At 37.5% G+C, this 27,184-nt stretch overlaps 1 protein-coding gene across 8 annotated transcripts in view; it reads left to right on the top strand.

Moving 5' to 3' along the window:
• Positions 1–27,184, top strand: part of ARHGAP15 (Rho GTPase activating protein 15) — a 706,829-nt gene that overhangs the window by 10,169 nt on the left and 669,476 nt on the right. For 4 of the 8 annotated variants that reach the window (XR_011254561.1, XM_069577672.1, XM_069577669.1 and 1 more), the window contains one exon: positions 22,096–22,274. The exons of 1 other annotated variant lie outside the window; for it this stretch is intronic. Coding sequence is in view for 6 of the 7 variants with exons in the window: in XM_069577672.1 (XP_069433773.1) it covers positions 22,110–22,274 (165 nt within the window). In the remaining variant the exon portion in view is untranslated. Of the gene's footprint in view, positions 1–17,934; positions 17,996–20,221; positions 20,340–22,095; positions 22,275–27,184 lie in introns of those variants that run through there. 3 more of the 8 variants (XM_069577675.1, XM_069577673.1, XM_069577676.1) reach the window with 2 other exon arrangements.

Raw genomic sequence — 27,184 nt, 5'->3', positions numbered from 1 at the left:
AAGGGATAGAAACTGAGCAGTGAGGCCCATATTAATCCTTTTCACCTTTCTGCTGCATGCACTGGGAAATCAAGTAGTCTGAGCCTCTATTCATACCTTGATGGTTCTCCTAAAGGAAGTAGAATGTAGGAGGAAAAAAATGAATGTTGATTTATCCCAATGGTGTCTCCAACACTGTGGTAGGTACCATGATGTTAGGCTAAACAAACAGTATTCCTTTCTTGTCTAAATACTTGCAGTAGCATGAAGCATCATTTATATAAATGATTATTAGAGTGGGATTATTAATAATAATCATTAGTGCTATGATTTATTCACTATGTATTATGTATCAGGTGCTTTGCATACTTAATAGCGTTTGAATCCTACAAAAATCATGTAAAGGAGTTAGTATTCCCATTTTAAAGATAAGAAAGCTTAGGTTAAGTGGTTAAGTGCCCAGATTTATAGTTCTATTTGTAGGCTGAATCATGATTCATATGAAGATCCACATGATATAAAATTCTTGTTATTTTCCACTATGCCATGCTATAATTTCTAAGCCTGTTAGGTGTCAGTAGTTAAGCCATACTGAACCTCATTCAGGAGGTGCTATAGTCTGAAACAGTTTAGAAGGATCCTGCTCTGTTTCATATGTAAAGAAAACTATTCCATCTGTAAAAACCTGTCACTTATTTATACATATATATATGCACACATCAACTTTATGTAGAGATGTTATAAAACATGTGAAGAAGAAGACATTTTTTGCCTTAGTTTCCTGTTTCTCTTTTCTTATCTTCCCTGGACCCTATGTTTCCTTTCAGCCCTTATGTCCCACAAATTCTGTCCTAGAATCATGCTGTCCATTATGGTAGAAATTAGACCTAGATGGCTATTTAACATTCAAAATGCACTAATCTAAATTGAGTGTTAAATAAGCACCAGTTTTTGAAGACAATAGAAACAAAGAATGTAAAATATATCCTTAATATTTTTACATTTTTATATGCTAAAATTATAAAATGTCAACATAGTGAATTAAATAAAAAAATATATTATTTTTATGTGGTCACTTCTTTCATTTTCCTCATACAACGTGGCTACCAGAAAATTTTTAATTACTCATTACTAATTATTTCTAGTGGATGGTACAGCTTTAGGCCATCTCTTCTTCTCACAAGATAACTTGACATTCTTATCCATTTTTATTATTTGAATTTAATCAATATGGTCCTTAAATTTTTATGCTTTGGTCTCTCTCCCAGTATTGTTCCTGGTTCTGGTTGTCACTTGATACCTCTTCCCTAATGTCCAGTCAGCAGTTCAAACTGAGTATATGCCTCATGTGAAAACCATAATCTCCCTACAGAATTCCCATTCTCTTTCCAACGTCAGTTAAGATATCTCTGTTCTTCAAATCACTTACAGAAGTAAGCTTGGGATCTCCATGGACTCCTGTCCATACATCCAATCAATTACCATTGGCATTCAGTTCCTTCTCTCTGTGTTCAGTTATTGTCCTAGTTACTATTTTGGTTATCCGTTAAGTTTTGTCTAGACTATGGAAAAAGGGTCTTACTTTCGTACTCCTACTTCTCTTATGTCATTTGGCCTATGTAAAGTTTATTTTATGTCTTTATGGTAAGACTATGGTTTTTCCTGTGGTCATATATGGATGTGAGAGTTGGACTATAAAGAAAGCTGAGCACCGAAGAATTGATGCCTTTGGACTGTAGTGTTGGAGAAGACTCTTGAGAGTCCCTTAGACTGCAAAGAGATCCATTCAGTCCATTCTAAAGGAGATCAGCCCTGGGTGTTCTTTGGAAGGAATGATGCTAAAGCTGAAACTCTGTTACTTTGGCCACCTCATGCGAAGAGTTGACTCATTGGAAAAGACTCTGATGCTAGGAGGGATTGGGGGCAGGAAGAAAAGGGGACGACAGAGGATGAGATGGCTAGATGGCATCACTGACTCGATGGACGTGAATCTGAGTGAACTCCGGAAGTTGGTGATGGACAGGGAGGCCTGGTGTGCTGCTATTCACGGGGTTGCAAAGAGTCGGACAAGACTGAGTGACTGAACTGAACTGAACTGAACTGATGGTGATGGTTGGGTTCAAGTTAATTAATACAAGTAAGAATGTCTATTGTCTATTTATCATCTATTTAGAGTTTTAAAAGTGACTTTGCATAATTATTTTATGTAGCTATTCTAGCAAGCTAATGGAAAAAGCAGAAGATTTAATAGAAGACAAGGAAGCTTGGCGAAATAGAAGTGTTTGAGGACAGGCTGAGGACATATTTCCCCCAAGTTCTGGTCCAGAACATTTTCATTTCTTATGGAGATAGTAAATATTTTATATATATATATATATACACATATATATGTGTATATATATATATATGTTTTACATGGAATATATTACTTTATACTTTGTGCTAGTTTCTGCTGTACAGCAAAGTGAATCAGTTTTACATATACATATATCCATTCTTTTCTTAGGTTTCCTCCCGTTTAGGTCATCACAGATCACTGAGTACAGTTCCCAGGGCTGTACAATAGGTTCTCATTAATTCTTTTTTCTTTTTACATAGTAGTGTACATATGTCAATTCCAGTCTCCCAATTTGTCGCACCACCTCCTTCTCCCTTGGTAAATTTGTTTTTTCTCTACATCTATGACTCTTCTAAGAGTAAATAAGTTTATCTATCCCATTTTTCTAGATTCCACATCTGAGAGATATTATATGATATTTGCTTCTTTCTTTCTGACTTGCTTCACTCTGTATGACAGTCTCTGGGTCCATCCATGTCTCTGAAAATGGCACAGTTCTGTTTCCTTTTATGACTATTATAATATTCCATTGTGTGTGTGTGTGTGTGTGTGTGTGCGCGTGTGTATGCCACATCTTTATCCATTCTTCTGTTGATGGACATTTAGGTTGCTACCACCTCTTGGCTATTGTAAATAGTGCTCCAGTGAACATCAGAGTGCATGTATCCTTTTGAATTATGTCTTTCTCTTTGTTTACCTAGGAGTCGGATTGCTGGATCATATGGTCAGATTTCTGATCATACAGCCAAATAAATAATATCTGGTCATCATGGCTTGACTGCTCCCCTCCTCATACTTTTTACCACATAGTAAATTGTAACGTAGGTGCTTCCCTGATAGCTCAGTTGGTAAAGAATCCACCTGCAATGAAGGAGACCTGAGTCCAGTCCCTGCATTGGGGAGATCCCTTGGAGGAGGGATCCCCACTCCAGTATTCCGGCCTGGAGAATTGCATAGACAATATAGTCCATGGGGTTGCAAAGAGTTGGACATGACTGAGTGACTTTCACTCAAGTCTCTCATGGTGGTTCTATTTTTGCTTTTTTAAGGAACTTCTGTATTATTCTCCATAGTGGCTGTGAAGTGAAAATGAAAGTGTTAATCAATCAGTCGTGTCCGACTCTTTCTGAGCACAGTCTCCTCAACTGTGCTCAGTCCTCAGTCCGTGGAATTTTCTAGGGAAGAATACCAGAGTGGGTTGCCATTCCCTTCTCCAGGGTATCTTCCTGACCCAGGGATCAAAACCACGTTTCCTGCATTACAGGCAGATTCTTTACTATCTGAGCCACAGGGAAGCCCACTAGTGGCTGTACAAATTTACATTTCCACCAACAGTGTAGGAGGGTTCCCTTTCCCCCACACCCTCTCCAACATTTATTGTTTGAGGATTTTTTTGATGATGGCCATTCTAACCAATATGAGAGATAATAAAGATAAAAGTGCATTGCCTGGGAAGTCAGAAAAACTGAAGTTAAATCTTGGGCTCCATCACTTGTTAGATAGTGTATATGTTATTTTACACAAGTTACTTAATCTCTCTGAGCCAGAGTTTCCTGATTTATTGTTGTTTTTAAGTTGCTAAGTCATATCTGAATCTTTTGTGACCTGATGCATTATATAGTCTGCCAGGCTCCTCTGTCCATGGGACTTCCCAGGCAAAAATACTGGAGTGGGTTGAGATTTCCTTTGCTGGGGGATCTTCTTGACCCAGGGATTGAAACCACATCTTCTCCATTGACAGGTGGGGTTCTTTACTACTGAGCCATCAGCGAAGCCCTGATCTATAAAACAAGGCTGTTTCTGACAAGATTAAAAAAATAATAATGTACATAAGGAACTTTGCCTAGTTTGTGTCATAAAATACTGTTTTAGAAAGATTAAATGTAATGTGAATAGTAGTTGTAGTATAACTGTTCTATCAGATTGTCTTGAAACACATGATGACCATTTTCCCCTTCTTTATGATATAAAAATCATGTCAGGATAATTTTGGTTTATTTCAACTCTGATTAGTCTGACAAGATTATGAAACTCGTCAAAAGCAATTTCTTGCTATTAGTTGCATTTCCTCAATACAGCTGTGTCGGGGAGAAGGAAGGAGGCTCACTCTTTTCTTGTTTATTTACCAATTTTTGGTTGATATGGAAAATTTCCTTCGAGCAGTTCAAGATGTGTCCTAACCAAAAATACCCTTTAATTTTGAAAAATTAATATTCATCACACAGAGCAGTTAAAAAAGTGGAAGGAAGCTACTGAGTCTTGGAGCTAAAATTAAAATGAAGCAAAGACGAACTACAGAAACTAGGAGAGAGCAAAAAAAAAAAAAAAGTAGGTTTTTTTGACTCAGTTTTATATTATATCTGATTTTTGCCTTGGATTTTAAAGTATCAATGTAGATTGTTCACAAAGCATGGGGTCCTAGCAAAATACTCTTGGGAAAAAAATAAGAAAAGATTTTGAAATGTCCAAGGTCTAAGGTGTTGATCCAGTGAGCAAAGTCTTTTTCTGTTTTTATTCTGTTTTGTTTTCCCCTTGAGGAAATTTGATAAAGATTTCATGTATGGTGGTAGACTGAATATACCAATCTCGCTCCTAATTCTGAAAGCACTTGCTATTAGGCCATCCATTAAATGACAGAAGGTGTGGCAGTGGGAAGTCCCTGAAGAAATAATTGAGAGATAAGTGGCTGTGGGGTTGTCCCTGGAGAATTAGCTGCTTTTTACAGGCCAGAGAGTTTTAGGTTAGAAGTCTGGCTCTAGGAAAAGGGATTAACGAGTTTACCATAGTTGCAGGGTGGGGAATCAGTTGGAGAGGAAAACTAGAGACTAATCAGCATGGCAGATGGGTAGAGAGTATGTCTTGAGTCATGAATGGAGCCAAGGTGAGATGCAGTGGATATTCTGACTTTCCCTGACCGTGGTGCACTGATCCCTGGTCCATGTGGCAGCTTTTGATGTGGAGAGTAGGAGAGAAGCATGAGAATCCAGTAATGCTTGGGACTGAGAATCATGACCATTCTAATATGGTGGCAAACTTGCACTTGTTGTAAATGCTCATTTTAATACTGGCAAAATTAGAGACAGAGGATTTCAGACAGGCACCAAATGTTCTTGGTCCAGTACAGAGTATCAACACTGAAAAAAATATAGCATTTGACTTTAAGGAGTCCACAGTCAATTTGGGAGGAGGGACATCTAACTCAAGTAGAGAACAGAGAACGAAAGAAGTCAGGATATGATTATCTGCCAAAATATAATAGAAACAGTAAAGGAGGTCAGAGCAGAGAGGGGGGAAAGGAACTTGCTTAGCAATAGCAAAGAGCACAGCACAATATCCTACTCTTGGTAATTTCAGATCATGTTGAAAAAATTGTACAAATAAATGAAATGATGTTAATCTCCAGTGAATTTCTTTCTAAAGTTGAGATACAAATGCAATCTCTTGGTTTTGTTCTCCATTTTCAATCCTATCAGCTTGGATTTTAAAATAATAAGATATTGAAAATGATATCAGTTCAGTACGCAACAGAAACTCTGCTCAACCCACAAATCAGAGAAGCAAAACTCCTAGAGGTGATTGACTCCTGGGGTCACAGTCACAGATATCCCCAGGTCAATCAGGTTATCTATGCAAATCAAGGGTGAAGGGAGAAAAAGCCTGATTCAGAGAGAACTTGTTCTATTTGCAAGATGCTGAAGCTACACATCTCCACCTGATAGTTCTCATGCCTACCTTAACCAGTTCTTCACATCTCATCATTTTTTAAGAGAAGACACACAAATACAGACTTTTTTTTAGAAAAAGTAAAAATTATCATGTTTCAATTGGAAGCTGATTCAAAATTCTCCAAAACATTGTTCAGGCCCAACAACATATGTCTGTGGGTTGAATTTGGTTGGCAGTCTGCCGGTTTTCCACCTCTTCTTGAATTTATAGCTGCTCCTAAGAAAGCAGGAGCAGGGTGTAATGATTAGAGAGAACTAGAGTCCTCCGAGTAACTTCTGTGCACACAATGAATCCTAATAAATGGCTGGAGACTGACTAACACATTTACTTTATGAAAAAGCCTCCATTTATAACCTTTTCATTTAGGTCCTTCTTTTGTTTGTCTGCCTTTCACAACTAGGCTCATTTCCCTTACTTGGAAGAACAAACTCTTCTGCTGCTAGCCCTCCTCAAAGCATTGTTTTAACCATTAAGATGTCTCCAAAATTTAACTTTTCTAAGTATTAGCAAATATAATAATCTTTAGTTTCCCTGATTTTCACAAAATCATAAAATATCAAATACAGATCAGAACACCTATACTTTTAAAGGATGAATTGTCTTAGGGCAAAGAAAAGAGAGTTTTAGTTTTGTACACCTTAGGTGGCAATAATAATAGTAACAACAATTTAAACATGTGCACTCGTGCATGCACACACATACATGTGTGAAATTCTCAGTGCATAGAATGAGGAAATGTAGCCCAAGTGTGGTTGTATAGCTCAGCATATGTGTTATCTCTTAATAGATGATTATCTCTTTTCCAGAAGTAGCCATGACAATAGATATAAATGTTATGGGAGGACACAGAGAAAAATAACTACCGTTCAGTAATTTTTAAATAGGTAAGCCGATAGACATTTTAAAATTCTACCATTTATGAATTCTTTTTTCACTTCAAGATGTCCAAGCCAAAATCCTATATTTTGCTTTATGAGGGGTCTAAATTAAGACAGAAATTTGGCTAAATTACTTCAAATGACAGTTACACCCAGTTAGCTGGAACCTAGTTTGATAATACATATAACTATCTCTTCTAACTCCTACTTCCTGAGGAGAGGCCTCTGAAATCTACTTTGAGGAAAGACAAGCAAAACAGGACTTATTTTAGTGGGAAAATATCCCCTAAACAAGTCCTGGGTTGAGGTTCCTAATAATGCAACTGAAGCTCTTCAAGCAATTATAGCAACATAAGAGCCTTTAGTTAAGCAGCCTAGAAAGGATACAATTTAAGATATATAATAACAGAGGATATTATAGAATTTACAGAGACTAGCATTGAAAAACACACTCAAAAACTTTTAATTTAAATTATGTGGACTGCTAAAAGTGTTTACTATTTTGATATTCTTGACTTCATGAAAGAAAGCTTTCAGTTCAGTTCAGTTCAGTCGCTCAGTCGTGTCTGACTTTTTGTGACTCCATGAATCGCAGCACACTAGGCCTCCCTGTCCATCACCACCTCTTGGAGTTCACTCAAACTCACGTCCATCGAGTCGGTGATGCCATCAAGCCATCTCATCCTCTGTTGTCCCTTTCTCCTCCTGCCCCCAATCCCTCCCAGCATCAGTCTTTTCCAATGAGTCAACTCTTCGCATGAGGTGGCCAAAGTACTGGAGTTTTGGCTTCAGCATCATTCCTTCCAAAGAACAGGGCTGATCTCCTTCAGAATGGACTGGTTGGATCTCCTTTCAGTCCCAGGGACTCTCAAGAGTCTTCTCCAACACCACAGTTCAAAAGCATCAATTCTTCAGCACTCAGCTTTCTTCACAGTCCAACTCTCACATCCATACATGACTACTGGAAAAACCATAGCCTTGACTAGACGGACCTTGTTGGCCAAGTAATGTCTCTGCTTTTGAATATGCTATCTAGGTTGGTCATAACTTTCCTTCCAAGGAGAAACTTTACTGTCCCCAAATTTCAGATTAAATTTGAATGAAAACAGCAATATTTTGTGGAATCTGTTTTATTCTCACACTAAATATCTTTTGATGTTTAACAAGGAAGAAAATGGTTTTCCAAATGTTTAAATTGACGTTGTTTTACTCAAACTTACTATGTTTATGATATCAAAAACAACAACAAAAAACACTTAATGAAAGTTCTATAATAGACCTAGATTTCTATGGTATAAGCCAACTTGATTTTTCTTTTATATAAAATAATTAATTTTGCAGCAAAAGTTAGAACTGGATATATGTTATAGATAGCTAAACATCATATTTTAATTAATCTCAAATAAGATATTCACAGTATTACTTACATGTGCCTGTGTGTCAGTGTGTCAGTCTGTATACTAGATAATATATAATTAATGCTAAATCTATATACTAAATAATATATATTTATTTAGCTACCTACTCATTTCTCTTCTTGCTGTTCTCAACTATGATCCACACACCACTCCCCCAAAACACCAGCATATTCCAAAGGGAAGTTTAATTCCAGAAAACTTAATTAGAGCAAAAATATTAACAAGTTTGAACCTCGTACCAATAGTCTTTAAAAATAAGACACTGTAGTAATTGTAACAATTTTAGGACAATGAAGATATGAAATTAAAAAAAAAAAAACAACTATATAATTCTGTCAAAGTTTCTCATCAAAGTTCAGTGTGCATATGAATCACTAAGGGTGGTGGCCAAATATGTTCTTTCTCAGGCTCATCCTCAGTCCTGCTAAATGGGAATATCTTTGGAAAGTACAGTGAAATATGCATATATATATGTATATCTATATATTTACACACATATATGTGCTAAGTCATTTCAGTTGTGTCCGACTCTGTGTCACCCTATGGACTGTAGCCTGCCAGGCTCCTCTGTCCATGGAATTCTCCAGGCAAGATACTGGACTAGCTTGCCATTTCCTTCTCTAATATATATATGAGTTATTTATATAGAAAGAACATTATCCTACCTCACACCAAACAGCAATTATTTCCAGAAGGATCACAGTTCTAAAAAAAAGTTTAAACACCAAAACTCTTTAGAGGAAAATACATGAATAGTCTTTGTAGCCTTGGATTAGGCAAGGATTTCTTCAGAGGACAAAAAAAGCACTAATCACAAAATTAGATAAATGATACATTGGATATATTAAAGTTAAACCTCTACTAATGAAAAGATAAGTGAGTAAAAAGCAACCTACAAAACAAAAATCACTATTGCAACAGATATACTAAAAAGAAACTTATTCAGGATATAAAACAGCTCCTACAAATCAGTAAGAAAAGGACAATTTTACACAGATACTTCCAAAGAATATCAAATAGCAATCAGCTACACAAATGAAATTTTTAGTGAAATAAACCCAGCAATAAAAAGTATATATTCTAGGTTTCTGTTATATGTGAGTTCAAAAATAGACCGAGTGGGTTGCCATTTCCTTCTCCAGGGGAGACAAAACTTAAGAAGATAGAATGATGGTTATCATTGATGGAGTTGAGGATGGACAGTGACTGGAAGGGAGCTTCAGAGGGCTTTTGGAGTGCTGTTGATTTTGAATTTCTCAGTTTGAGTGTGGTTACATAAGTGTGCATTCAGTTTGTGGCAATTCACGTTACACAAACACAGGCATACACATACACACACATAAACACACACCAAAAAACGATTTAGAATGTATTTTATGTGTATGTTATTGAGCAAGAAAGAAACCATTTTTAAATGTATTTAAAAAGTTATTCTGAAATATTTGTATCTTAATGGTGCTATCATTGTCACAGCAATGGCCCATATTACTGTCCCATTTTCAGACATGTCCCTTTGGCACTGAAATCCAATTCAATCAATTCAGAGTTTGAAGACATGAGCATTAGGGAAAGACTAATAGGATGCAATAACAGATTTGCTAAATAAAACAAATGTCAGCCACATTTTACTACCGTCCATCACTGACCCTCGTTAATTACTGCCGAACACTAATTATGCAATATGCAGCTTCCCCATATTTTAACGTGGGCAGGCCAAGATGGAGATAGGGGGAGCCTAGCGTACTGCAAGCAATGTGTGGTTAGATTTCATCTGCTTGATAAAAGGGCTTTGCAACGGAGTCAGGTCCTTAGGAAATAAATGCTATAGGACATGAAATTCCAGGAAACAAGTAATCACAGGTTGAAATGCGTATTTTTGCTCTTGCTACACATCCAACAAAGATCAGAGAATCAGGTCTGTCCCAGAGAATGAGACAGCTTGTTTTGCCAGTTTTTTAATTCTGTGGCTGCTGAACAACTTGTTGTACAGCTGATGTTTTCTCCTTAAGTGACATTTCATCGTCCGCTGCCCTAAGATAGTCACCCTGTTTTCCCTTAATTGATACTTGTACGCAAGAGGCGGAAAATGGCTCAGCATTTCTCGCTAGATTAGGTCAAAACTGACAGAGGAAGCGGAGAGAAGATTGCATTACTTATACCCCTTATGGTTCTCTTCTGTATCTAAGGAGATTGCCATTTCATAAAATTTCTTTTGCTGCCTGAACATCAATATAATAACACAAGCATTTAGTTCCTATTTGCTTTTCTTTCTTTCTTTTTTTTAACTGCTTACCTGATCACCAGTGGGAAATTCATAAGCAGTTCCACTAACTTTCAACTTAATTTTTCTTCTTCATCCTTAATAAGATGTAATTGTATCCTTGGACCTCTCTTCCTTAAATGCTTCATTTTGTCTTTTCTGTGGAGCCTTTACTTTTCTCTTCATTTGATTTATAACCAGAATAATTAAACATGCCCCTGAAAGTTCAAAGTGAGGTTCCTGAAGATTTTTCGATTTTGTTTTTCCCGGATTGTGGGATATTCCTATCATAAGATTACTGTTTACAAATAGATGTGGTGGTATTTATTCTGATTCAAAGTTAGTTAAGAAGCATCCCATGAAAATGCCACTGTTCATTGTGCAGCCTCAGTGTCTGGGGATCCATTCTTCTGGGTCTCTTTTCACCAAGTCTTTTGGAAAGAGATTATGTCTTTAACAAAGTCATCAACAGTTCCCAGAATCTATAAGACAAGCACACATTCTTTAATAAAGCAGTAATGTTTCTGTGCATGTGTGCTAAGTTGCTTCAATTGTGTCCAACTCTTTACAACTATATGAACTGTAGACTGCCACGCTCCTCTGTCCATGGGGTTCTCCAGGCAAGAATACTGCCTCCAGGTTGCCATGTTCGCCTCCTGAGGATCCTCCTGACCCAGAGATCAAACCCAAGCCTCATGTCTCCTGCATTGGCAGGTGGGTTCTTTACCTATGGCATCACCTAGGAAGCCCCAAGGGTGTCCTAATCTAGCTCTAATCCACTGTCTGTTTCTAGCTTTCCAAACTCTCCACTCCCCTCTATTATGTGTTGTGGATGTTCACCTTGCTTTTCCTTAAATTTTTTTACCTCAGCCTGTACTGCTCTTGAAATCCCTTCTCTGCCTTTTGAATCCTGTTTATCATACAGTTTTAAGCTTATCATATGGTATCAATTTCACCATCACCAGAAATTGCCCTCAGACCCACTCTCTGTTGCACTTTAATCAGACTCCATTGTAATTAACTATGCGTATGTCCAACTCTACTCCAGAATTTTTAATAGTTTTTGTAGAAACTGTGGGACTTAGCAAGTCTCTTTCTCAGGGTAGAGGCTCAATGATTATTTGAAATATAAAATATGTTGCATTTCTCCCAGTAGGATTGAGACTAGTGGGCTAAGGTGCCCAGGGAGTGAGCACTAGCAGCATGATACTAAGGTTGCTTACTGCAGTTTTGTTCAGTACTTATTCTACTTAAAACACAGTTTATATTTTACTTACCATTTTTGCCATTTAGGATACCCATGTGCAAAGAGAATAACTGTATTACCATTTATCCATGAAGCTGATCTGCCTGACTTTGTCAGTAAATGCAGCATATCACCTAGATTTCTTGATATAAGTTAACTAAATGCAAAGCCTTATTATCACATTTCCTATATGTAATACCTGTCCAGTCAAAGGCAATGTTACCCAATGGTGTGGCTATGGTCAAATTCCTTTACTGCGATCTTCCTTTCTCATTATATTTGACATTTTTGAAACTGAGTTTTATTGCACTTGCTCTGCTTATGAAAATGGTCTGGGGAAATTAGACTTAATAGAGATGTAGAAGCCACAGGGAAAAAAAAGAAAAGGACAGCAAACTCGAAGGAAAGTGAAATTAAAATGTTATTTTGGTAAATGGCTGCTCTGGTGGAGATGACAAACAATCGTGATGCAAGTTAATTACTGACCTATCAGGAAAGTGTAGCATGGAGGTTGTGCCACGCATTACTGGAGCAACCACAGCCACGAGTCATTTCCACAGGGGAACAAACAGGCTGTGCTTTACCACAGATCAACAGAAGATCTTTTCCAGGGGACGGAAATGAGTTTCTCGCAAATACAATATCTGTCTGTGGAGTTTCCACACACTTTTAGTAGACCTGGAGAAAGCTCTTCCTACGCATTCCAGAAAAAGGAATGGGGTCATATTGCCACAAGAAGTTCCTGTGTGTTAAGGCAGAGAGAACGTTGGCTTTTGGTGGTTATGGTGACCATACAGCTCACTGTTACACAGTGGAAACCTAAGCTAACACCCAAGGAATGGGAAAACACTGGGGCACACTCAGTACTTACCTCTGAGATAGTCCTCCTCACTAAGTCTTTAGTGGGAATCCATGTCAGGCAAGAGAGTCCTTCCATTTAGAGAAAAAATATCAAGCACCCAAAGAAAATTGAAACTTGAGGGAGACTTTCTCTATTGTTGGAACACAGAACCCTGCTAAATCCCAAGATGGTCATAAATGTGGTCATTTTTTTTTTAATGAGAAACAAAATGGTTGTCTGAAATGGAAATAATGTTCATATTTTTAAAATTTTGTATGATTTTCCAAATATACTTTAATGTTGGCTTCAAAGGGTATGAAAAACATTGCTTATTTGCAACTTCTAACTTACCATGAAATATCCTTCATTCACTGGCCCTTGGACCCACTGGCCAGACTAAGTTATACATATTCTTTTTAAAATAAGAAATAAATTTGATCAGAAGCATTTCTATTGGTAATACTTTCCTGGGCTATATACTCTGGCCTTAACTAGGTTCCATATTTATTTTCCATTTCTATATTCTACAAACACTTATTAAGTCTTTATGGTTTTGTCAGGAAGCACAGGGACATAAATAATTAAAGACATGATCTATACTTAATATGGGTGCTCTACGATCATTTTATCCACTAGATCTCCATTAGATTTCCTTTGGAATTCTTGTTACCTTAGTTTTCCAGACACAGTTTCCCCCTGATCTAGGGGTCTGTGGCCAAGGCAAGGATGTTTGGAGATGCAGCACTTGAGATCTGTCCTGGGACTGCTTGGAACAGGTGGGGACACTTTGGGGAAGAGCCATCAATATCCTTCAACTTTACTTTTCTCTGCTCTGTAGCACAGAAATAATTTCATAGTGTCCATTCAGTTTCTCCTAACTCAAATAATTCTTAATATACTTTTATTTTAGTGTTTCTGATGGGAAAGAGATGTCAAAAATAAACTTTCTAAATCAAAAGGGCAGGCTGCTGAAACTTAATGTAATTAACAGAGTGCAACAGATAATCGACAGAGCAGCTATGAAATTTAGAATTAGACAAAATATCACATTCATTCCTCTTTAGGCATTTGCAGTGTGAGTGGGAAAATCAGACCCAGAGTATCACTGAGCCAACCAAGTCTCGAGCAGAGCCAAAGTTTGTGGGGCTCTTATGAAGTGCATTCTCATCACTGTTTCCTGTTTTTTAAACAGTATTGAAAGTGGAACTGGTGTAATATCACAAGCTATTCTTGCTCTTCTCTTGGTACATATAAAATCAGGAAGTCTAGAGAAATTATGAAGGCAGCCTTAAGTGATTTACATTTAAATTTCTAACTCAAGGATGTTTCTTTGGACAGTTTTGTAAAATAAAATTGACATTTTAAAACATGCAAAATGAACTAATTCTTTAGTATTTTCCTTAGGCATCCAGCATGGTTCTGTGTGCCTCCTGTAAGAATATAAATGCATTAGTCATCATTTTTTTCTAAGAGAATTTAATAACAGTGGTGATGATGATGATAAGATGTTATAGAAGGAACACAGGAAATAATGAATAAGCATGTAGATCACATGAAACAAACTTAATATGACATATAGTTAGCAGAAAGCTGGATGTTCTGAGACTGTATAGAAATAAGCATAGAAAAGGGCTTCCCAGGTGGTGCTAGTATAAAGAACCTGCCTACCAATGCAGGAGACAAAAGAGATGTGGGTTCAGTCCCCAGGTTGGGACGATCCCCTGGAGGAGGGCATGGTAATCCACTTCAGTATTCTTGCCTGGAGAGTCCCATGGACAGAGGAGCCTGGCAGGTTATGGTCACAAAGAGTTAGACATGACTGAAGTGACTTAGCACACATGCACAAGCATAGAAAAATATTATCGATTTTACGATATACTCTACCAAATCTAAAAGCTTGAGTGTCAGTGAGAAATGAAAATACAGGTGGAACAACAGAATATGATTTCAAAACCCTATGTATGTTCTTGGAATAATAACAAAAAACTCATTGATTAGAGCTCTTCATTGCCTTTCTTAACACATCCTGAAATTAATATTTCTAGGTTCCTGAAATTATATTCTTCCCCTGATGCTGGAAGTAAGTCATGACGGACCCTGGGGTTTGAGGGTTTCTTTCGACTCATAGTTGGGCAGACTTTATAATGGAGTTTGTTCCCCTAGAAACTTCTTTCATAAAGACTCAAAAATTAGAGTACCATGGCAGGCCATCACATCCCACAACTCCAGGAGACACCATTTACTAGAATACTATCCTGATCTCCTATCCTTAGTCACAAACGCTCCCTGCCTCTGCAAGTACTTAGGAACACACATGAAGTAGAATAACCAGAGCTCTTCTACTGTAAGATGTGTTCCCATGTAGCCAGAAGAGTTTCCAGTATGAGACTCAGGTAAATGGTTCCTGAGGGTTAATGTGAAATCTGACTAATCATTTATGGTATTGTGTTAACTGCTATAATCACACCTCTCCCATACATACATCCAAGTGATTCACTGAGCAGATGGATTAAGTAAAAAAAAATGTAAGTAAGAATTGATGCCCTTTCAGCAATATTGACCCTGTGGATGAGATGGGGCCTAAGTAGGTGGGAGGGCTTTGGCAGCCAAACTGTTAAAAAGATCATAGTGTTCAAGGTAGAGGAAAAAGAATACTAGGGTGTGGGCGAGGGGAAAATGGAAAAGTTGAAGGAGTCTAAAGAGAAAGAACTGTAAGTGGGATCTGAATATGACTTGCAAAATTTGGTGTAAAACAGCCTTATCCACTTGGCGTTAGAGGTTTTTTAACAGGAAGAAAGAGAATAAATCACCTCTGAACCCGCAGAGTACAACAGTTAGAAGTTTCACAGCTACCAGTGCAGCTGTCATCTCTGGCAATTATATTTCCTTCCTCCTCTGTCCTCCCCCCTTTCCCAGCTCCTGCTGAGGGTGAGGGGGTCCTGCCTCCCTCTGTCTTGCACTCAATTCTTCCACACAAGATGTTTGTGTATTGTGCCAAGGAAAGCCCTCTTCCCAAATTCTCTTCCTCAGAGTGTCTAGAATACTTGCCTCTTATAGTACTGGTTGGCTTAGGAGGGTTGAGGCTCTAAGTTAATCCTTCAGCCTGATGAGACGATAGCAAGATAATCAGACTTGCCCACATGGAGACTAAATGCCATTTCCTTCATGAAATCCAACACTTGTCTTTTCCTTCAACTTCCTTGGTACTGTAGTATTTCTTCATAACACATGTCAAATTTTACCTTATAATTTCACAATTATTTGCATACCTCTGCACTACCAAGCCCTTTGCCCCAAAAGCCCAACTTGTCTTAATTTAGCTCCAGCATTGGCTGGTCTTCTTTTGCAGACTTTCTCTCTCTACACCTCACCATTCCACCAGAGTCTAATGCCATTGCTTCTCTTCCCACCTGGGCACAACTATTTTCTCATTTAATTTGATTTTTTATTTATCACACTCGCTAAACTGCTATAAAGCACTTGATTGAAGCAAACAAAAACACAAAAAGAAACCCCTACTGTAGTGTCTGTCACTCAGGAAAGTCTCAATAAACCTTAAATAGGTAATTTATTTTCTGTGGGTAAGAGGAAGTTTGTGTCATTTTCTGTATTCTTCTTAGAGCAACATGAAACCACCGTATTACAAACATGAGAATAACTATGAATAGTATCAAGGGAATACCATTGTAAAACAAAATACAGAAGGTGTTGAATACAGAGAAAAAAATAAGAGTGCAATGTGTTTTCAACAAAATGTGAACTGGGGTCAGTTGGGAAAGAAAATGATAGCTAGAGGAGAGAGCGAGAGAAGAGAAATAATACTAATCAGTGTAGGGGGAATGTGGCTTAAAAGAAAGATCTAAAGGAGGAATTTTGAAATTCCTTTCTGCAGATCGTCCCCTATAAAACAGGTGGGGAAGCCAGATAAGAGGTTTTTTAAAGAAAGCCAGCCTGTTGACAGAAACCCATCGCCAGACAAATTATGGGTTAATTGTGAAATCAATACAAGAATGCAGATGTTGATTTGATGCTGAAATGTGTGCTGTCTGAGGAAGCAACATTTCCTATAAATGGCGCATGGTGAGGCTATGTAAATTCAGTGGCTTCACGCTCTTGGTCAGAAGGTAGTGGCTTTAGCTAGAGTATTTCCGTCACCAATGTGACAAGCACACTATCTTTGGAGTACAAATCTAATGAATAATGTGGAAGATCAAGCCTTGAATGAACTCCAAGGGGAATCCAGATTCTTTTAGAAAAGATTTATATGTTTAATCCTTGACTCTCCTCAAGCATCATCCACATCCCTTGGACATTATATCATACCAACGCATTTACATTGCTGCCTATTTGCCTGAAACTGCAGAGCTCTGTAAATCTGCAGTAGTACTTCAGCTCCCAGTTTTTTAGCACAGTGGTATCAGAAGTGAAAATGATGGTGGATATCATAGCAGTCCTCTTGGTTGACCATGCACCCTCACCCTCAGTTTTCTTCCAAAGACGGAACAAGGGGCCATGGACTTGTTCAAGATCATGAAGGTGGACATTAGAGACTGTGCTGCCACTAGAATTCATCATGAGTTCTTTTTATGCAACTAGTCTAACTATAATGAATCCAAGGTCTGCATCACAATCACAGTGCCTGTTCATAATTACTTCATTCACTGAAACTCTGAAAAAACTCATACTTTTATTAGCAGCACTTTATCAATGTAAAAAATCCATAGATTTGCTTTATTTTGAAATGACGTCTTCTTGGCATTATTTGTAAATAATAATGGCATTATAAAACCAAAAAAGTATTATCCTGTACTGGGGTATATGGAAAAATAACTATTTATATCATCTACCTGTGATTGCATTTACTTTTTAAAACACACTGATATATTTAACCTTCTATATCTTATTCTAGTTATATATACAGGTAAGTTCCCTTATTGGTGACCATTAGTGGTCAGCTTCGATCCATTTAAAAATTCTATTAAATGTAGTTGTAATCATATTTCTATGGAATAGTGGGGATAAGACTTCCTTATTTTATTACTTCAAAGTTGTATTTCCAGTGTTGTCGAAAGAGCCTTTTTGTTCTCAATTAAATAAGTTTTTTAAATATGTCACTCATAGGATTATGAAAATGAATATATTTTAAATAAATGAAAATAAAATAAGTAGAAAAATAATTTGGTTCAATCAGTTCAGTCAGCTCAGTCGCTCAGTCGTGTCTGACTTTTTGCGACCCCTTGAATCACAGCACACCAGGTCTCCCTGTCCATCACCAAGTCCCGGAGTTCACTCAAACTCACATCCATCAGGTCAGTGATGCGGTCCAGCCATCTCATCCTCTGTCATCCCCTTTTCCTCCTGCCCCCAATCCCTCCTAGCATCAGAGTCTTTTCCAATGAGTCAACTCTTCACATGAGGTGGCCAAAGTACTGGAGTTTCAGCTTTAGCATCATTCCTTCCAAAGAACACCCAGGGCTGATCTCTTTTAGAATGGACTGGTTGGATCTCCTTGCAGTCCAAGGGACTCTCAAGAGTCTTCTCCAACACCACAGTTCAAAAGCATCAATTCTTGGGTGCTCAGCTTTCTTCACAGTCCAACTCTTGCATCCATACATGACCACTGGAAAAACCGTAGCCTTGACTAGATGGACCTTTGTTGGCCAAGTAATGTCTCTGCTTTTGAATATGCTATCTAGGTTGGTCATAACTTTTCTTCCAAGGAGTAAGTGTCTTTTAATTTCATGGCTGCAGTCACCATCTGCAGTGATTTTGGAGCCCAAAAAAATAAAGTCTGACACCGTTTCCACTGTTTCCCCATCTATTTCCCATGAAGTGATGGGATCAGTTTCACGAATTCATAATACAACTATCCTGTAAATAACTTAGTTGAGACTTTCCTGGTAGCTCAGATGGTAAAAAATTCACCTTCAGTGCAGGAGACCCAGTTTCAATCCCTGGATTAGAAAGATCCCCTGGAGAAGTTTCGGTTCAATTCAGTTCAGTTGCTAAGTCGTGTCTGACTCTGCGACCCCATGAATCACAGCACGCCAGGCCTCCCTGTCCATCACCAACTCCCGGAGTTCACTCAAACTTATGTCCATCGAGTCAGTGATGCCATCCAGCCATCTCGTCCTCTGTCGTCCCCTTTTCCTCCTGCCCCCAATCCCTCCTAGCATCAGAGTCTTTTCCAATGAGTCAACTCTTCACATGAGGTGGCCAAAGTACTGGAGTTTCAGCTTTAGCATCATTCCTTCCAAAGAACACCCAGGGCTGATCTCTTTTAGAATGGACTGGTTGGATCTCCTTGCAGTCCAAGGGACTCTCAAGAGTCTTCTCCAACACCACAGTTCAAAAGCATCAATTCTTGGGTGCTCAGCTTTCTTCACAGTCCAACTCTTGCATCCATACATGACCACTGGAAAAACCGTAGCCTTGACTAGATGGACCTTTGTTGGCCAAGTAATGTCTCTGCTTTTGAATATGCTATCTAGGTTGGTCATAACTTTTCTTCCAAGGAGTAAGTGTCTTTTAATTTCATGGCTGCAGTCACCATCTGCAGTGATTTTGGAGCCCAAAAAAATAAAGTCTGACACCGTTTCCACTGTTTCCCCATCTATTTCCCATGAAGTGATGGGATCAGTTTCACGAATTCATAATACAACTATCCTGTAAATAACTTAGTTGAGACTTTCCTGGTAGCTCAGATGGTAAAAAATTCACCTTCAGTGCAGGAGACCCAGTTTCAATCCCTGGATTAGAAAGATCCCCTGGAGAAGTTTCGGTTCAATTCAGTTCAGTTGCTAAGTCGTGTCTGACTCTGCGACCCCATGAATCACAGCACGCCAGGCCTCCCTGTCCATCACCAACTCCCGGAGTTCACTCAAACTTACGTCCATCGAGTCAGTGATGCCATCCAGCCATCTCGTCCTCTGTCGTCCCCTTCTCCTCCTGCCCCCAATCCTTCCCAGAATCAAAGTCTTTTCCAATGAGTCAACTCTTCACTTGAGGTGGCCAAAGTACTGGAGTTTCAGCTTTGGCATCATTCCTTCCAAAGAACACCCAGGACTGATCTCTTTTAGAATGGACTGGTTGGATCTCCTTGCAGTCCAAGAAGTTAGATATTACTAAAGTACAATGAAGTCCAGTAGTTTAAAGTGTACAATTTGATCATTTTTAATACTTGTATATTGTTGTTAAACCATCGTCACAATCAAGATAACAAATGTATCCGTCACTCCCAAAAGGTTCTTTGTTTCTAGAGTCTATCCTGCCCCTAGGCAATCTTTGTTTTTTCTGTTTACTTTGCTAGTTTGTTTATTCAAAAATATTATAGAAATGAAATCATAAATAAGCAATGAGAACTTTTTAAGGAGAGGGCTTGGTTTCTTTTACTCTGCCCAGTACGTTTGCAATTCATCCCTGTAGTTGTATGCATCAGTTGTCCATTTTTTATTGTTATACTGTGTAGATAAACCAGAATTTTTCTATCAGTTCATCCACTGGTGGACTTATGGGTCGTTTTTTTTTTTTTTTAGTGAGTTCAGTTCAGTTGCTCAGTCGTGTCCAACTCTCTGCGACCCCATGAATCGCGGCACACCAGGCCTCCCTGTCCATCACCAACTCCCGGAGTTCACCCAAACTCATGTGCATCGAGTCAGTGATACCATCCAGCCATCACATCCTCTGTCGTCCCCTTCTCCTCCTGCCCCAAATCCCTCCCAGCATCAGGGTCTTTTCCAATGAGTCAACTCTTCATATGAGGTGGCCAAAGTATTGAAGTGTCAGCCTCAGCATCAGTCCTTCCAATGGACACCCAGGACTGGTCTCCTTTAGGATGGACTGGTTGGATCACCTTGCAGTCCAAGGGATGTGCAAGAGTCATTTTAGTGAGGGGGTAAAATAAATGTTCCACTTCTTTGTGTTCACTGTCCTTAAGAAAATTTTTAGTCTTTCCAATGCTCATTTTTTTTCTCTATAAAAACATAAGTATAATGTGAATATCATAGGAGCTTTATAAGGATTAAACCAGCTAATTGCCTGGCACATAGTAAATACTCAATAAATATTAACTTTTTAAAAAATATCACTCAGTTGCCTAATTGGTATCAGTCTTTCCTGATACCACTGTTCCTCCTATTAAAATGCTTTTATTTTTTCCTAATTACTTTCATGTCCACTCAACCAGAACATTACCATGATTCTAGCCCGGTTGTCTGTCCAACCAATATAGAAGTACCAATACAATTGGCTCCTTAAAATATAATCCTCCTTTAGGATTATATTGAGTTTTAAAACTGACTGATGACAGTTTTTTCTAATGTTGTACCCACTTGACCAGGTTAGCACTGAAGCATCTGTATAGGTGAGAGATGGAGACAACACTCAGGCAGAAGCGGGTCTGTTTCTAGAAACTTAGAAGCTATATTTGCATTGCAAATGTTCTATTTTAAATGAGTAGATGTATTCATTTGAGGAACTTGTGGGCAGGAGCAGCTGAAAAGGATTATGTATTTGGGAAGCAACTAAAAGCCCTCTTGGTCCACCCACCCAATTTATTTTCTTTGTTTTCTTTTTCTGAAGTATTCTTTTTTCATAGCCACTCCTTTAAAATTTGCCCACGCTGGATTTTCCTGGCTGAATCAGACTCCTTCCAATAAAATAAATGTAAATAAATAAATAAACAATGTTGATGTGTTGATTTTCTCTTTCTTCATAAATATTATATCCAATAAGTTATTAATACTAAACCTAGTTCAGTTGGCAGATGGCAGTGGACAAAGGAATTTTAATTTTTCCCTGTGGATATTGCAAGTAGAGGTGGGGGCTAGGACTCTGAACCAGGCTAATGAGGCCAAGCCAGCATATTTGATAGTCAGTGGGACCAGCTTGGTTTGCTCTAAAGCCAATTTTATACACTTAAATTTGACCTTATTCACAGTTTTTTGGGTTTTTTTCCCCACTAAAAAAAAAAGTTGCCAGTAATAGTATCTGAAAGTGGTGTGGGATGGGGTGACTAGATCAAAGACATTGTGAATGAAAACAGCATATACCCTGAAAATCTTAGTTGGCGACAGCATTTCTATATAAGGGAGACCATATCATATTGTCATTAGGAGTTTCTTAATCAAATTAAGGAACTACACGGAACTGAGTGTATTATAATTGAATTGAAATCCTCTGGCATGAATACAGTAGTGTTGGAATATAGAGGTCCCAACTGATAAAAAAACAAACAAACAAACAAAAAACACACTGCGAAGTAACTACCTTCTTCCTCACCACTCAATGAGGCGGAGACTTTATGCCATTTTTGTACCTTAATGATGAATAGAGATGTCTACTCCACCAAGAGTTTTTCATAGAAAACTATGTATATTGAGAATAATATAATACTTTTATATTTTATCAGGATAACACTGTAATATGCAGAAATCTCCAAATTCTGATATCCCTGTGGAAACGCTGAATCCCACCCGCCAGGGCACTGGAGCTGTACAAATGAGAATCAAAAATGCCAACAGCCACCATGACAGGCTGAGCCAAAGTAAATCTATGATCCTCACCGACGCTGGGAAGGTCACTGAACCTGTAAGTCAGATACCCCAAGTTCCCTGATATAGAATTTTATAAAAAAGTAAAAAGGAGGGGGAGCTAATTAGCCTTGTTTTATTTGTTTTCCTAATGTGCCTGAGAAAACTGTTTTTGTAATGCATTTTATCTTGCCTACTTATAATCATAATAATATCCCCAGTTGCAAAAGAAGAGCTGGGCTTAATCCAGAGTGATAAAGTGGATTTGGAACTAGACTGAAGAGCACCTTTGACTCATTTTAAGGGCCTCCACTATCATGCTTCAGTGTCATAAAAATAATGAGGTTATGCTAGCATGTGGTGTTTGTACTTCCAAATACAGTACATCACTTTGAAAAGCCAGAGGCTAAAATTAGCTAAGAATAAACTGAGAAAAAATATATTTTTTAAATGTGAAAATCTCTTCCTTAAAAATCTTCCAATATATGATATTGGAAATTACAGTCTGATTTGGAATGAGTTTGAGCAGTGGAAATGGTGTGGCAATTTAAGGTTTGGAGAGGAAGCCATTTTGTCTCCATAATGTGTCATTAGGAAGATTTGAAATAAAATAGTTAGAGATGAACTCTACTGCCAATTGTGTCCCTGCCCCTGCACTCATCCTGAGCCACTAAACATACTGATTGCAATGAGTCTCCTCTGGTTAATTTTCTTCCATAATGGTGGTAACTTGCAGCTGAGGCCATAGGATGTTACAAAATTATTTATGCAGTGTTAGCCACTCTTTTGGACCCCGGATCTGTTTTGTTGCTCACAGTGAGAGCAAGAGCAAGAGATAGGTTAGCTGGGGATAGCCTGTGAGTCCCAGTCACCCTGCAGTAACATGTGAGCTATTAATTGAGTGTTCTGTTAATATCATAGGGGCCTATGAAATATTCAGCTCCCTAACTGAGTTATTAAATGAGATCAACTTGCTGAGTAGCATGTTACTGATTATATTTATTCCCTGTTTTTCACTCGAATTTCAAGTGCAGAATTAACCCACCACAATTTCAGGAGCCTGAGGAATATATGATTTTAACCATTCTTTCTTCAGGTATTATAGACAGATGTAGCATGAGGAAGCCAGTGATTATATTTTGGAAGTGATAAATATATCCCTAGATAAGGTTCTGAGAGAAACATTTTTCTTTCTTTCTTTTCTCATTTAAAAGTATTGTCTGCTGGGAGGCACAACACAGTCAGCCTGACTTTGAAACCTGCTAAACCGTTCCTCAACCATGAACTTGAGACAGTGGTTAGAGTAAATTATTGGAATCTCTATAATGTATTATCAGTAAGAACTGTACCTTTGAAAAAGTTTAAAAGTTAAGTATATTTAATGATGCCTAACATATTTTATTGGCTGTGTTTAACAAAAGGCACTATGCCGCAGTTGTTTTTGACAAGCATGAAAACATCACAGCATGAGACTGCAAAAGGAATTATGGAGAGAAATTACAAGTGATCCATCTCTCAATGAATTATCCACCTCAATAGCCCGCAGAACTCAGCTACCAATTAACACCTACTTTATTACATGTTGGGATGTACTTAATAACTTTCATGTGTTTATGCACTATTACCTTGACTGATGCCTCTTGTACAATTAGGCATAATTGGCATATCAATATGCAAAAGTTAAAAGGATTAACCCTCTTAAAACTAATGAGCATTTCTGTATCCAGCTGCTAAATGAGACAAAATTAGCATTTTTCACTTTTGGGCAGGATTTTATCATGCAGTTTCTCATTGTTGATATTACCTTGTTACATAACTTTAGTTTGGGGGGTTGTATGCTGGACTGCTGGAGAATCAGAGTTTTCCAAAGTTAAATTAGCTATAATTATCCCAGCTTTTGTTTCCGCATTCTTAGCCTCGGCAATATGTATTCCTCGATAAGGAACAAAAATAAAAGTTACTTTTGGTTATGTGTGCTCAGTGCATAATTATATAAAAGGGGTATTTTAGTGAGGATATGTCATTTCACCAAGAAAACTTGGCTCAGAGATACTGTATTGAAAGCTTGCCATGGCACTAATTTTCTTTCTGTCTCAGTTCTTTTCATCTCTTTTTTCCATGCACAATTTTCTGACTAGATACTGACAGAATGTAAAGTATTTTGGCATATTTATTCAAACAAGCCTGTTAAAGATATCTGTTCAAGCTAAACTAAGAACTTGATTTTTCAGAAGTTGGAAGTTGGGGTAAGGTCAAGGGGGAGATTTTGAACTTAGGAAAAGTGGGCGAAGATACACACTAAAATGTGTGTGGAAGTTCACATGTAGAATGATTTCTGTAACAGACACAAATATATTTAATCTGTACAGAAAAAATTTGAGTATTTAGAAACTATATGTGTATGATGTATCTTATTTAATATATTTGGCATATATATACTATTTGTTACTGGTATGCCTATTATGCAAATTAACAAGGACTTACAGTATATAATAACACAGTCTGATATTACATTACTATGATTTCACCTATAATAAAAAATGATAGTAATTCTAGGGTCAGATCTATTATGTAATTTTGTCATTAATTTATAAAGTCCTTTTTTTTAAATTTGATTAATTAAAATGTGTGTAGTAAGACTCTTATATAAAACTCTCATATATATGTCATAGGAGCCTATGTCCTTGATGTATTAAATCGAGGAGTATTTGAAATGCCAATATAAACATTTATGTGACCCTAAACTCTACAAACACAGGTGAATTTACTTGTTGAATTAAAAGTTTTTATTGCTTAAGTGCTGTAGGGAAGCATTCCAGTAAAACAGGTATCAATAGTCCATTAGTATTTTATCGGTGGCATGCATCATTTTCTTTAAACACCAAAAAATCATTTTTATGTGGCTCATAAGATTGACGCCTTTTCAAAATTCAAAGAGGCCACTTTGCTTTCTAAGAAATGTTGGAAAGATGGGAAGTTTGGACATGGAATGACATGGTTAGTAAGAAAATTGCATATCTGTGAGAATGATCTGGAGGTTTGGTGGGGAGGGAATGCTCTTTGGTCTCAGTGATTTGTTATCTCCCTGCCCCAAGCACCAGAGACCCCTTAAAAGTGGACTGATGGTTTACCCGAACATGCTAAATACAGAAGCAGAAGGCTGAGTGAGCATAAACAGGGGCAAGTAAAGTGTGGAGCGAACAAGGCTAATGTGCAATCCAGAGAATAGCTAATACAAAAGGTTTAATGTGACTTTGATGTTATTTGTAAGAGGGATGCCCAGCCTACTAGACAGCTTGAAAATAGATATTAATGAAGAGTTTAAATAGCCCAAGTCAGGAAACCGCAGACATAGAATTTGCAGGCAGGAGCAGTTCTGGCATTTAATACCGGTGTCTTAAGCAGCATCATGTATGAATATTCACCATTTCCAGCTTGTAAACCCCACAGAGTGCATCACTCCATTCATAGCCATCATAGACAGGAAAATGTTTTATTTTTATTGGTGTTCAGATAAAGACTTAGTTCAAGCCATTTCTAAACATTAACATACAAGACTCCTTGTGCTTCTGTTAACAGACAGTGTTCCTTCATTTTTCTTTTCAATATATTATAAGAGAAAAAAAGGAAACAATTTTCCTTTGTTTCTTACTTCTGTGATTATAGGATACTTGCCAAAGTTGTGGCTAGCTAAAAAGGCAGACATAAAAATTGCTACTAAAAATATAAGCCTTCTGTTTAGCAGAGATTTTGAGAAATATTATGAGGCTGTAGGACTTATCCCTGTTTACTTCAAATCAAGCTTATAGTTAGGTTTGAGGCTTTGTTTGTATAAATTGTCCTGAAGTGGATCCTGATATTCAATTAAAATGACACTAAATCACATTGAATTGATAAGACTTGGCATCTCAAACAAAGGTAATTGCCCGTATTGGTTTTATACAAAAATAGCACTGCTTGGAAAATGTGCAGCCAACACAGACTGTCAACTCCATTTATAGATCAATATGTGAAAACCATTGATCAGGCAGGCATGTATAACAGTAACACTTTGCATTTATTTGTTGTTTTTATACCACATTAAGGCTTACAGGATTATAGGCTTCCTAAATATTTTGACTTCCTCATAAATATATGATCTGTTGCATGTTAATTAAATGAGAGTCTGCAGCCATTTCTAAAATTGTTTTTAGTTTGATGATTTCCTTTTATTGCTGTGGATCGTATGATCTGAAAATGGATTAGTTTCCTTTTGCATAAAGATTATTAAAGCTTATTTTTAATGTGTCCTATTTAGTATAATATGTGGCTGCCTTTTTGCTTTGAAAAATATAGATACAGAAAATTATTTTCTCTTAGCTAGTGGCTGATCTTTTTTTATTAACTGGGCATTCTCAGAGCTCAGGGTAGAATTATTTCCTGACATATTTTGCACATGTTGTAGATAACGGGTCTTCCTGATTTTTCCTGATAGAATGAATTTGTTTTCTTTCTTTTCTTTTTGTCTAGCTCTGTAGTACAGGCATCTAATCAAACATTGTGTGGAAAACAAACTGATCATCTCAATTAAATTCTAGACACACACAAATATAATTTGAATTCTATTTTCCTGATTGGAGAACAAGCCTTACAAACTGTTCTTATACACTGCATTCTGCAGTTAAATCTTTCTTATCTCATCAATGTAAGGACAGTGTTTTGTTCCTAATCTTTATCGAACTATTGTGGATGACATTTGTAAGCCATTTTGGTTTATGAGGAAGAGCTGGAGGACAGTGGAGTGAGACTCTCCATAGATCCAAATCTCAGATATGACTATGAAATAATTTGTCTTCCACTGCAATTTTCTTTGCCACTGAGAGGTCAGTTTTGTTGAGAAATCTTTTTATATCCTCTATATACGTTGGGACTACTGCTTTCGCGACAACACTTGGTTTTATATACGATATTAAAACAATAATAGAGAAA

The sequence above is a fragment of the Ovis canadensis genome, chromosome 2 (assembly GCF_042477335.2).
Source record: "Ovis canadensis isolate MfBH-ARS-UI-01 breed Bighorn chromosome 2, ARS-UI_OviCan_v2, whole genome shotgun sequence".
NCBI lineage: Eukaryota > Metazoa > Chordata > Mammalia > Artiodactyla > Bovidae > Ovis > Ovis canadensis.
This window is presented reverse-complemented; position numbering and strand designations above follow the sequence as displayed.